This window comes from Manis pentadactyla, chromosome 8, assembly GCF_030020395.1.
Source record: "Manis pentadactyla isolate mManPen7 chromosome 8, mManPen7.hap1, whole genome shotgun sequence".
Classification (NCBI taxonomy): domain Eukaryota; kingdom Metazoa; phylum Chordata; class Mammalia; order Pholidota; family Manidae; genus Manis; species Manis pentadactyla.
Genome location: NC_080026.1, coordinates 90,799,127 through 90,811,879, shown reverse-complemented (window position 1 = coordinate 90,811,879; position 12,753 = coordinate 90,799,127). Strand labels below are relative to the sequence as shown.

The 12,753-nt window shown below is 38.8% G+C and overlaps 1 protein-coding gene across 1 annotated transcript; it reads right to left on the bottom strand.

The window, feature by feature from the left end:
* Positions 1-2,681: 2,681 nt before the first annotated feature.
* Positions 2,682-12,298, bottom strand: SRGN (serglycin). Its single transcript, XM_036923993.2, has 3 exons — positions 12,065-12,298; positions 4,581-4,728; positions 2,682-3,572 (listed from the first exon to the last, which is right to left on the bottom strand). The coding sequence occupies exons 1-3, from the start codon at positions 12,138-12,140 to the stop codon at positions 3,341-3,343; spliced, it is 456 nt and encodes a 151-aa protein (XP_036779888.2). The 5' UTR covers positions 12,141-12,298; the 3' UTR covers positions 2,682-3,340.
* Positions 12,299-12,753: the final 455 nt, after the last annotated feature.

Here is a 12,753-nt window from a genome sequence, read left to right as displayed (position 1 = left end):
GCAGTCTCTTTGAAATATCCTGTACAGGTGGTTTGTGGGAGGCAAATTCCTTCATTTGACTGTCTGGGAATTGTTTAATCCCTCCTTCATATTTAAATGATAACCGTGCTGGATACAGTATTTTTGGTTCAAGGACCTTCTGTTTCATTGCATTAAATATATCATGCCATTCTCTTCTGGCTTGTAAGGTTTCTGTTGAGAAGTCTGATGATAGCCTGATGGGTTTTCCTTTGTAGGTGACCTTTTTTCTCTCTCTGGCTGCCTTTAATACTCTGTCTTTGTCTTTGATCTTTGCCATTTTAATTATTATATGTCTTGGTGCTGTCCTCCTTGGGTCCCTTCTGTTGGGCGATCTGTGGACTTCCATGGTCTGAGAGATTATTTCCTCCCCCAGTTTAGGGAAGTTTTCAGCAATTATTTCTTCAAAGACACTTTCTATCCCTTTTTCTCTCCCTTCTTCTGCTGGTACCCCTATAATGCAAATATTGTTGCATTTGGATTGGTCACACAGTTCTCTTAATATTTTTTCATTCCTGGAGATTCTTTTATCTCTCTCTGCCTCAGCTTCTCTGTATTCTTGTTCTCTAATTTCTATTCCATTAATGGTCTCTTGCACCTCATCCAGTCTGCTCTTAAGTCCTTCCAGAGATAGTATTATTTCTGTATTCTCCCTCCCAACTTGATCCTTTAGCTCTTGCATATTTCTCTGCAGGTCCATCATCATGGTTATGACCTTTATTTTGAATTCTTTTTTGGGAAGATTGGTTATGTCTGTCTCCCCAAGTCCTCTCTCAGGGGTTCTCTGGGTGATTCTGGACTGGAGCAAATTCTTCTGCCTTTTCATGGCAATAGAGGTAGTTGTAGGCAGGTAGCATGTGTGTTAGCTGGGAGAACAAAGTCCCTTCCTACTTGCTGGTTGCCTTGTCCTTCTCCGCTGCGTGTGCCGGTTACCCACACACTAAGAGCAGCCCTCAGGGCAGCCCAGAGCCCTGCGGGGAGAGGCAGGTGCACCGTGTGTGCTCTCCTGCGAGAACGGTGCCCCTTCGCACCTTTGCCTGTGCAGGGCAGCTGCTCACCAGTGGCGACCCCAGGTCTGGCCCGGGTGGCTGCTTGCTGGGAAGAGGCTCTGGGTGGCTGCTGTGGGCATGACCACTGCCAGGCTGCTCTGCTGGGGCCATGCAGGAGGGGGAATGAACTGCAGGCCGTTTATTGCGGTGAGGGGCTTCAGAGCTGTGCTGCCACCCAGGGGGTTAGGGCACCTGATGTTCCCCGGGATTCCCAGCTGCTGGGCTGAGAGTGCCAGGATGATTCCATCCAGTTGTGAAGCCCCTGTCCCTTTAAGACATTCAAAAAGCACTCACTTTTCTTTTGTCCCGGAGGAGCTGGCTGCTGGGATTTTACTTTTCCATTTCCCTAATATTCAGCACACCGTGCAATGTGTGTCTGGGCTCCCAGTGTGGATTACTAGGGTTGGGTATTTAGCAGTCCTGGGCTCCCACTCCCTCCCCGCTCTGACTCCTCTCCTCCTGCCAGTGAACTGGGATGGGGGAAGTGCTCACGTCCCACCGGGTTGCGGCTTGTTCTTACCCCCTTTATGAGGTGCTGAGTTCTTGCAGGTGTAGATGTAGCCTGGCTGTTGTACTGTATCCTCTGGTCTCTCTCTTAGGCTTAGTTTTTTTATTTGTTGTATTTTCAAAAATATATATGGTTTTGGGAGATTTCTGCTGCCCTACTCATGCCATCTTCCCCCTCCTCCTCACTGTCTCTTTTAAAAGCATTAATTGCCTCTGGCAATAGCCATCCAATACCATTGTCTTTATAATTACTACTTCCCCATATTTCTCAAATGTCTAATTCATTGCACCCTGGTGCACTTCCTTTCACTGGTACATATCCCAGTTCAACAGTGAAAGTTTTAACAATTGCAATGTTATCTTGTGTCTGTGCTGCATTTTTGGCCAGGGTTGAGTTCCTCCTTGTCAGCCAGGCAGCAGGTGATCTAGCTCCCAAATCCCATTTTAGCATCTGCTTCCTACCTGTTATCATATCCACTGTTGCAGATTGGATGGAGCAAAGTCAGAGATGGAAACTAGCATGCAGAAAGTTTCTAAGGGAGCATTCTCAGATACACACCAGTGAGAGGAATGGTAGGAAGCAATACTAAGTGAAGGAAGAAACTGAGTGCAAAGTAATCTCAACAAAGCCTCAGCTGACCCCTCAGGGAGTTCTGAATCTGTGGTGGTCCTTCTGAGTTGCCCCAAATTCAGGGGAAGGGCCTGACATTCATATACCCACATCAACCAGCCATTGGGTGCAGGCTGACCTGGGAAGAGGTACGGCCTTGGACAAGGTGGCTCTCTTCAGCAGAGATTGATTTGAGTAAGTCCTCGGTTCTGAAGAGGGGATCTGGATGGTGAGGAACAGGATCCATGACAATGGTGTTAACAGGCTTTTCAGAACTAAGGGGAACGGGGTTGGTACTAGTCTTCAAGAGGAAGTGCTTGGACAAGAATAACCCTCTTGTAGAATGATTGTTTCTTTATCTGCTAGTTAATAGGATTTGATTCTAGCCACAAAATTTGCCTTGCTATAAAATAATTTTACATATATGTTGTTCTGGAAACATCTAAACAAAAATAATTATTTCCTGAATTTAGAACAAGAGATCCCAGACAGCTTAATTCTTTGATTATACTTCTGCTTTAATAGAGTAACACCTGAAAATACATAGATATCCAAGAAAAAAGATAGAGCAGCATGAGGCACTGTGCTTTAGTTTGGGTGTTAAATTTCTTATTTTAATAGCAATCATACTTGTAAACAAACGAGCTCTCCACTAGCTCTGCAAACACATCCAGTGGTAATATTAGAGCAGTACACTTCACACTGAAAAAAATGTCAAATAACCAGTCTACAAATTCCCTGTGTTTCATCTAGGATTTTTATAAGAAAAGGGGCATATCTATAATTCACAGGGTCAGGTTCCTGAAGACTTAGGTAGGAAAGACAGCCTATCAATTTGCTTCTCAAATGGAATTTAAAAAAAAACAGTATAATTTATTCTTTAAAGCAATTCTGTAGACATGGGGAGTATAGTTAATTTCATAGTGATATTGGTTTAATATGATACAAAGAAAATGCAGGTATTTTTCAGGGCAATAAGATAGATAAAGGAAGTTTTAAGAATTCATGAGAAAAAAAAGGTGATAAAACTTTAACTTTCTTTTCAGATGTTTTAACATTTCTGTAAAACTTTTTGTCCTAAAATGAATCATTGAACCATTGTACACAAACATATAATGAATGCATCTTGTGGTGTCAACATGGGAAGCCCCCTCTTTTATATAATAAAATCCTCTTCTGGTCCATCTTGACCCAAGTTGTCTGAGGGCAGATTTCTCTTAAGAGATCTAAAGTTGTTAACAAAAGCATTGTTTTCATCTATTGGTTGGTATTCCTGTTCAATTTCAGATAGGAAGTCGCTTCCAGATCCTGATTCAGAGCCAGAGCCTGATCCGGAGTAGTCCTCTGAAAGAGGGAAGAAATAGTCCAAGTTCTGGGATCTTGTCATTCTGAAGTAAGATAGAAAAATGCAAAAAATCACAGTGAAGTCTGAGACATAAGGAAGATAATCATGATAAATTTTTAATAGAAGAAAATAAATGCAGCCACCAGTTGCTCATATTAAAAGTTAAAAATTTCCTAGTTATTAATGCTTTAGAACAAAGAACAAGTAGGACTTTTCCACTTGTTTGCCTATACTTATTATATCTAACTTACCACATTTATTAATTTACATCTACCCATTGCAGGCTCATATAAAAATGCTAGTTTTCTTATCACTAAATAGCAATCTTACATTTTGAATTTACTTAAGGGGTCTGGTTTCCTTTTTATAAGTCATAGCCACTTATTCTTCCTTTCCCTAACTTCTTCTTCTTTTTAATCGCCACTGATTTCAGACATTTTAATCACCCCTCAAAAATCACAAACCTATTAATAGTTACTCTTTATTCCTCCCTCTCCCCAAACCCCTCGCAACCATTAATTTATTTTCTGCCTCTCTGGATTTGCCTATTCTGGGTATTCATATAAATGGAATCATACACTATGTGGCTTTTTGTGTCTGGTTTCTTTCACTTTGCAAACATTTTTGCAATACATCCATGTTGTAGCATGTAAAAGTACTGCATTCTTTCTTATGGCCAGATAGCATTCCACTTGACAGATATACCACATTTTGCTTGTCCATTCAGCTGATGGACTCCTATTAGAGTTAAATACATAATGTGCTCTATTTACATAAATACAATAGTATTCAATCATTTTCAATTCCTGTTGGTGAAAAGTACTCAATTTTTGTCTCTGCCACACAAAAAGACCTTGCATAGATGAATCATCTATTCTTGCATATCTCATATACATGCCAGTAACTACAATAGTTTTACCCTGTACTGTGCAGTGAAACCAAACCACCAAAGCAAGAGCCTGAAGAAAAAACACTCTGGACAAACTCCCACCTCCATGCCAAGATCTTAAACCGAGATTTGTGAAAGTAAAATGAGAGAAAGTCTACATACGAAAAAGGGTCAGTTCTTGGAGCAAGGATTCTGTTGGATTCGCCTGGAAGTATGTTGAACACTGGCCCCTTTTCATCAATGCAGTTCGCAGAATTACTATCTGGATTGCAGCGTACCCACTGGTACCTGGCTCTCCGCACAGGAGAACCTGCCCAAACAAGGAACATACATGGTTAATTGGAATCTTTTAACCTCTAATCCCTCTAAGAAATGTTTAATTGAATTCTAAATTTGGTAAAAGGTAAGTTATGGATAGGTTTTGACCATGAATATCTAGGAGCAGCCACGTGCCTTTTGTGTGTATCACTTGTCCTTCTCACAACGCCCCAGTGAAGTAGCCCAGAGTTTAAGGTTAGAGTGGGCTTTGGCACTGAGGCCTGGAGTGAAGTCCCAGCTCTACCCCTGGAGAGCTATGAAACCTTCACTTCCCTGAGCCCCCACTGTGAAACGATGGTACTAATAGTGTATCTTTTTCATAAGCTGATCACAGAAATTAAATGCGAAAATACATGTAAAGACCTTAACATAGTACCAGGCACACAGTAAACACTTGATAAAATAAGACATCCCTTACTAATTCATGAAATAAATTCTTCATTCCTTAATTTAGCAAGGATGGAGGCCTGGTGGTAAGAAATACTTTCCCATCCTTCAAAAGGTTCACTTTCTCCCCACTCCAAGCACGTACTTTGTTCACACAAGGGCAACTAATAATCACTTAGCAAGAGGTGGCATGTCAAGAGTTTTGAAAAGGAGTAAAGTGGTTTTAAAGCCCACTGTTGTCCTATACAGATTGAAATGTAAATAGTAACTATTTAAGAAAAGAAAAAACAGTGTTATGGGCAATCATTGCAGCATTTTTTGCAGCAGCAAAAGATTGGAAAATTAAATGTTAGATAACTTAAGGTACAGTCTACAATACTATTCAGCTATTAAAAGAAGAGTCAGTTCTTTGGGTACTGATACAGAACAATCTCCAAGATACATTATTAAGTAAAAAAGAGTAAAGAACACTATGTATTGTGTATTACCATTTGTGTGTTAGTGTTTCTACGACTATATTTACATATATTCTTACATGTATAGAACACTACTAAAAAGATATACAACAAATGGACTGCCTTTGTGAGGGAATTGGTGACTGGGAGACAGTGAAAGGAAGGACACTGAATTTTCACTGCATAATCTTTATATTTTTTCAGCCATATGCATGTATTTTCATCCAAAATTAATCATTTTTATTTTTTAACAGCTTCATTAAGGTGGAGTTAATATACAAGAAGCTGTACATATTTAAAATGTACAATTTAATGTTTTGACATATATATATATATATATATACATATACACACCCATGGAACCATCACCACAATCAAGAGAATTTCCATATCCATCACCCCCAAAGTTTCCTTTTGCCCCTTTGTAATCCTGCCCTTCTCCCACCCTCCTTCTGACTATCCCCAGATCCTCTCAAAACCATTAATCTGCATTCTGTCAGTATAAATTAGTTTGCATTTTTCTAGAATTTTATATAAATGGACTCACATAGCAACTTGTCAAAGGGTTTCCTGACTTTGTTTTAACTCAGGGACTAAATGAGAGGGGTCTCTTCCTTTTATAATATTCTCTGCTAGAAATATAGTCTAGATATTTCTTACATCTAGACTGCCTTTGTTGCAATTTTTAAAAATAATATTTTTGTTAGAAAAGGAATATGTGTTCATTACAGAAAATTTTGGAAGATGTAGCCAACAAAAGAAAAATTACACCCAATATCATTACCTAAGCCCTGCAAAAATCACGAATTTTTGAGTTTAAATTTTTTTTCCCCAAGTATCTCTGTTTCTAGGAGAATGTGTGCAAGTTATATCCTGTTCTCCTCTGACATCAACTATCAGAGGCTGAAAAAAGGAGCTTCTACTGAGGTAAAGTTCACTTTATATGTCAATGGGACAGCCAAGGACTTTGTTCTTAAAAGACTGTAGAACCACAGAATTTTTCAAAATGTCCTCTTTCCTCATGACTCTCTATTATGTCTATTTATACTAAACTGTGTCCTAGCTAATATCTGATTAATTCTATAAATTCAGTATTGCCAAGTTATTACATCAATATATACATTATAAAGAGAAAGACAAATAAAATATAGAAGATACATGAAGCTGTTCAACACTATTACTTAAAATAGGGAAACAGGAAATAACTAGATAATAGAAAGTACTCGCATAAATAATGAGGCATTCATATGACAGAATATTAATCAAGTGGTAAAAAAGGTAATGATTATGGAAAAGACTGCAACTTCGTAGGAAAATCTGTATTTAAAAATGAGTAAAAAAAAGCAGAATGCCACTCCACATAATAGTTGTTTGTATGCATAATAGTTGTTAATGCAACTACATAAACAGATTTGGGGGGAATGGGAGGAAATACACAAAAATAACTATAGTGGTAGACTCTGGTGATTTTTTTTCTCATTTTGTTTTCTAAATTGCTGTAATAATATTCCTTTAAAAATATAAACAAAAGAAAGACTCTAATGTAGAAAATAAATAAATATTCTCCCATTGTTTTCTTTTATTCTTTTTTTCCCTCTCTCTTTCCTCTTTTTTCTCTCCTCCTTCCTTTGAAACTACTATTCTATTACAATCCTCCCCATAGTTCCTCAATACAGATTACAGTATCTGGTCTGGAACACCTAGTTTGCCAAAATGGGTTAGCCCTGTCACTGCCTGGAGGCTGGAAGTAAGGTAGTAAGGTGAAATCACAATGTCTGCCCCTTACTAGCTGTGTGACCTTGAGCAGCTTACTCAATCACTCTGTATCTCAATTTGGGAACAGAAATAGGTCTAATACTGAGATATAAATGACAGGTTCTTAGAATAGTATCTAGCACCATGGTGAGAGCTCTTTAAACACCAGTTTCTCTGATGAGGAAGAGAACAACCTTTCTCTGACAGTGGACAGCTTGTAGAAAGGACAATTTAAATTCCCATTCTACCATTTAGTGCATCTCTGATTCTCAATTTCTCATCTTTCAAAGGTATCAAATAGTATCCCAAAGAGTTCCTGTTTAAATGAGATAAAATTATGTGAGACATCTACCATAAGCCTTTGCACATGGTATATTTAATATGTTTTAGCTCTTTCTCCTTTTCTGATTTATTCCTAAGGCAGCATGAGTTTGACATCCAACTGCTACTTTAGAAGCCTTGTCTTGTAGGTGGGATGAAAAATTTAACATCTCTTCCAGCAGAGGGCGATGTCTTCACACTATGCTGTTTAGACCAGCCCTGCCCAACAGAAACGTAAGATGAACCAGGTATGGCATTTTCAGTATTTTAGCAGGCAGCCATATTTTAAAAAGTAAAAAGAAACAAGTGAAATTAATTTTAATACACTTTATTTAAATCAATATATTCAAATATTGCCATTTAATATATAGCCAATATAAAAGTTATTCATCAGATATTTTACATTCTTTCCTTCATACTAAACTTCAAATCTGGTGCATGTTTTGCATTTACAGCAGTTACTTGCATATCTCAATTTAGGCTCGCCATATTTCCCACATTTCAGGTGGCTACCATTTTGGACAGGGCAGTCTTGGCATTCTCCTCTACTTGTGGCTGATGTGCTGAACATCAAGCTGAGGAAATGTTCGCATACATAAGAAATTACCACAGAAAAGTAAAATTAATACCTTATGAGGAAGCATCCAGGTGAAATAGCACATCTTTTCACTGGTATAACAAAGACAACTTTGGTAAATGAGTAAAAAACATATATATAAAATACGAAATTCACCCCAGAGTTCAAAACCTCAGCTTTTAAAATTTAGAAAGAAGTTTCTTTTTTGGGATGATGAAAATGTTCTAAAACTGACTATGGTGATTGTTGCATGTACCTGTGAATACGCTAAAAAAAAACCCATTGAACTGTACACTTTAAGTGGTAGCATTGTATGGTATGTAAACTCCATCTCAATAAAGTTGGTTAAAAATTTGTAAAGAAATCAAAGGTAGAAATCTGCCCCCTCCAAAAGTTTGTCTAATTTGGGACTAATGATTTTAAATCTACTTTAAGTTAAGGAACATGGTTACAGACATAAAGTTTCTAACCAGTCTATTCAAGGGTGTTGGCAGGATGTTTAAATTCAACAGTTCCAGTCTCTGATGTAGGTGTATCTTGACTTTATCTGGCGTGGAAGAACTGTCGATATTAGATTACCGTAATTTAAAAAATAAAAGGAAGATAGTTATCTTCCTAAAAGGCCCTAGTTACCGGGTCTGCTGGTTAATTTTGTGTTGGATTCCAGAGAAAATTATTTACTTAGAATTCTTCCCCCACTGCTTTCCCTCCCCTCCCCTCCACACAGTCACTAGTCCTGTTTTACCAAAATACCTTCAATGAATAAACATTATCAGAACAAATAATTTTTCCCAGTAATTTCTCCTTATCTTTTTATATTCTACTACCAGTTTTTCCCCAACATCATCACAAGTTACTAATTTCCTGTTCTTAACAGAGATGCCGCGGGTATGTAGAGAAACTTAAGCAGAGGCTGCCCTGCTTGGAGTGGGGGGCACCATTTTGATTCCCTGGCCGCTTTTAAACCGATGTCACTAAACTGTAGTTGCTGCCTACTGGCCATCAATTCCACAAGACGGATAAGGTCCCCCACCCTTGCATGGTTTGACAAGCTATAAAAAGTTCTAAGTTTACTTTCAATTTCTCTTTCTCTGTCCCTCCATCAGTGGTAAACTTTAAAGGAAGGACTAGAGTTAAAGCAAGGTTTTTTTTGTTTTAAAGAAAATCTCTAATCTACCTAGAACACAGTAAAGTTGACATAGAAAGTTAACTTCAACCTTGAAATTAAATAACCAGTTCTGCCGTTAATTAGTCGTAATGGACATTGAGCAAGTCTCATAATTTTTTTGCAAGAGGTTATGTAAAGAGCAAATGATAGGACCAACGTAGATTGAGTTTTCTTTGTGAACTACTGTTAATTTCTCCTCGCAAGGAACGTGATGATCATTCACCAGAGAACGGATGTGAAATCACTTAATAATGAGACAGCAGCACACACAGTGGAATCAATATCATTACTGTGATCTAGGAGACAGTATATAGTGGGTGTATGGGCTAGTTCTGACCCCCTTGGCCACACTTGCTCGTGGATTTTCCTTTTTCTCTCTTTATGGGTAACTTTGAAAAGAGTTTAGGATTCACAGACCCATCAATAATGCCCTGGGTTCTACAACAAATCGATTCGCCGTGTGAGCAGGGTCTCCCACCCATTGCCAAACTTCCATTTCTTTGCACTCAGTGGGCACTGTTTTACATTATCTTTTACTTTTGTTTGACATATAGTAACTAACATGGGCTGAATTGTGTCCCCCAAATTCATATGTTGAAGTCCTAACTCCCAGTACCTCAGAATGAGACTACATTGAAAAATAGGGGGCTTAAAAGAGATAATTAAAGTAAAATGAGGCCATTGGATGAGCTCTAATGCAACATGGCTGCTGTCCTTACAAGAGATGATTGGGATACAGACACAGAGGAAGAACCATATGAAGACACAGAGAGAAGACAGCCTTCTACAAGCCAAGGAGAGAGGCTTCAGAATGAAACCGCCCCTGCTCACACCTTGATCTTGGACTTCCACCCTCCAGCATGTGAGGAGGTAAGTTTCTGTTTTTCTAGCCCCGCCCACCCACACCGCCTCGTACTTTGCTGTAGCCGTCCAAGCAAACTAACGCGGTAACTTAAGGTGTTTTGAATATGTTTAGTCAAAGCAAGCCGAAAGCCTCATATTTAACTGGATCAGTCAGTCAAATGAATGGGTTAAGTAAAAAAAATTTTTAAGGTGGTGAAGAATGCTATTGAATATCAGCAAACTGGATGTACAGTGAAACCGTGGTATAGTGCTTTGCACTACAGCCCTGAGCTATTCACACACACGCCTCTGTGGGTGAGCATCTCTTTCCTTTCTTATTCAGATGAGGGCACAAACCCTTAATTCCAACACCACGTGCAGTTCTCCTTTGGAAACACCCTAGTTTTTCAGTTCATTTATTCTTTTTTTTTTTTTTGGTTCCTTTTCCAACAAAGAGCTTAACTACTAGGTTAATGACAGAAATGTTAGTACTTAACACAATTTCACACTGGTTTCTTTCTTCACTTTGTTCTGATGAATAGCTACTACATACATAAAGTTTTCATTTTTATTCTAGTTTTACCTACTGAATCTTAGTGGGGAAGGTGACATTCCTGGGAAATTTGGAAGATGTAAAGACTTACATAGCTCTGGGTGGGGTAGACGCAGCACCAACTGGTCACTCAGGTCTGGGCTACAAACCAGACCTCACGACTCTGCATCTTGTCAGAACACATTAGGGAATTATTTCATCAAGTTGAAGATTTTCCCTAAAAAATCCAAGTAAAGCCTATTCCCTACAATCAACACTGTTTTATACTTTAAAAAAATAAATAGATGAGTGGCTAAGTTTCAGTAACATTACTTGCTGTTTTTTTCTTCAGTAATTGCATAAGAAGAAAATGATTTTATAAATTTCCAATACTTAATGAGTACGTCTGAGATCATCTGTAGGATTTCCTTTCCACCAGTAGTAAAAACAAGACAACTAGAAGTCACTTCAAAGAAACAAATTCAGTATGAGTGTGTCCCTATGACTCAGTATTTCCTTTACAATTTGAGGGAACTTATGTTTTTCTATTATACATTCTCCCATCTATTTATCAGGTCATGGCCTTCTGCCTTATTTAGACATGATCCCTTATTCACCAAAGGAGAAGAAATTGTATTTTTCTTACAAATTGATCATTTAAATTTCCTTAGTCATTAAAGGTTTTAAGTTGTTTCAGTTCGACTAAACAACCCTAAATCATAGAGAAACCTAACAAGAAATTTCCAAATGTGATGTCTCTCTGAGCCTCTCTTTAAAACCTGAGGTTTGCATTAACTATGTGTAACCATAACTGTATTTTCACTAAGAAGAAAAAAATACGAATTTGCTCTGATTTTTAAAAATATCATTTCTGAGTGTTACAATATACACCACTGTAACATAACATACTCAAACTTGGGACTGATGTAGACACGTAGGGTAGGTAGACACTCCAGACCACTCAGAGGTGCCATTGCCTCTGCAGCGGACACATGGGTCACTTTCTATATTCCTTTTTTGAGTTTTCAGAATTTTATAAACCGTACATTTTCATCCAAAAATAAAAGAGCACACGTCAATCATTGTAAGAGTCTACAAGGCCACATCTGCCTCAGACTTTAATTTTTCCTGGTACCAAACTTAACCAAACACATACTAAGTTCAACCACCCCAAATCCTTTTTCTTTGCCCACTTTCCCACATTCTGTACCTTGAAATGAGTACGATCATTTGCGTGGACCCTGGGGCTTTCAAAGAAGATTCCAGGGGGACAGGATTCCCGGGTCTTACCTTGAACTGAAGAATCCAAAACCAGAATGGAGGCGAGAGCCAGAAGCAGCCCGCCGCGCCGGAGGAGCACCTGCATCGTGACCGTCTCGCTTCAGCCCCGCCTGCGCGCAGACCTCGCGACTAGGAAATGCGGCAGGGTGCTGTCTTTAAAAAAGGTTTTGAAACCTCAAACCCTGCCCAGAACACACGTCACAATTTCCTGAACAAACAGAAAGAGATCCACATCAAAACCCAGAAAGATTAAAACAAAAAAGGCAGCAAAATAACTATTTCCACCCATTGTGAAACTGCATCGGACTCTCCCCAGGTCTGCGTTTTCAGAAGATTCGTGGTTTGCCACTTGACCGTTAGCGCTTTTTTCCCATTATAACAGTAGAATCAGCATTCAGTGCAAATTGTGTTTCCTTTCTTCAGATAACAATCTCAACACGAGACAGCTCCCCTCAGGGGTCCTCTGCGCTGTTGAGAGGAAGTAATGAGTGCCTTTTCATCACTGAGGACCTTCAACATAAAATATTCTTAATTTCCTTTTTCATCAGGAGTAGCATAACTAACTGAGCCAAGCTCAAGAAGGGAAACTTCAAAGCTGGGTTCTAATATACAGGAAAGTGTTGTCAGATTTCAGATAGCCGGGTTCTTCTTACTGGACTCGGTTTCTCCCACTGGGTCGCTGGCTTTCCCTCTACCTC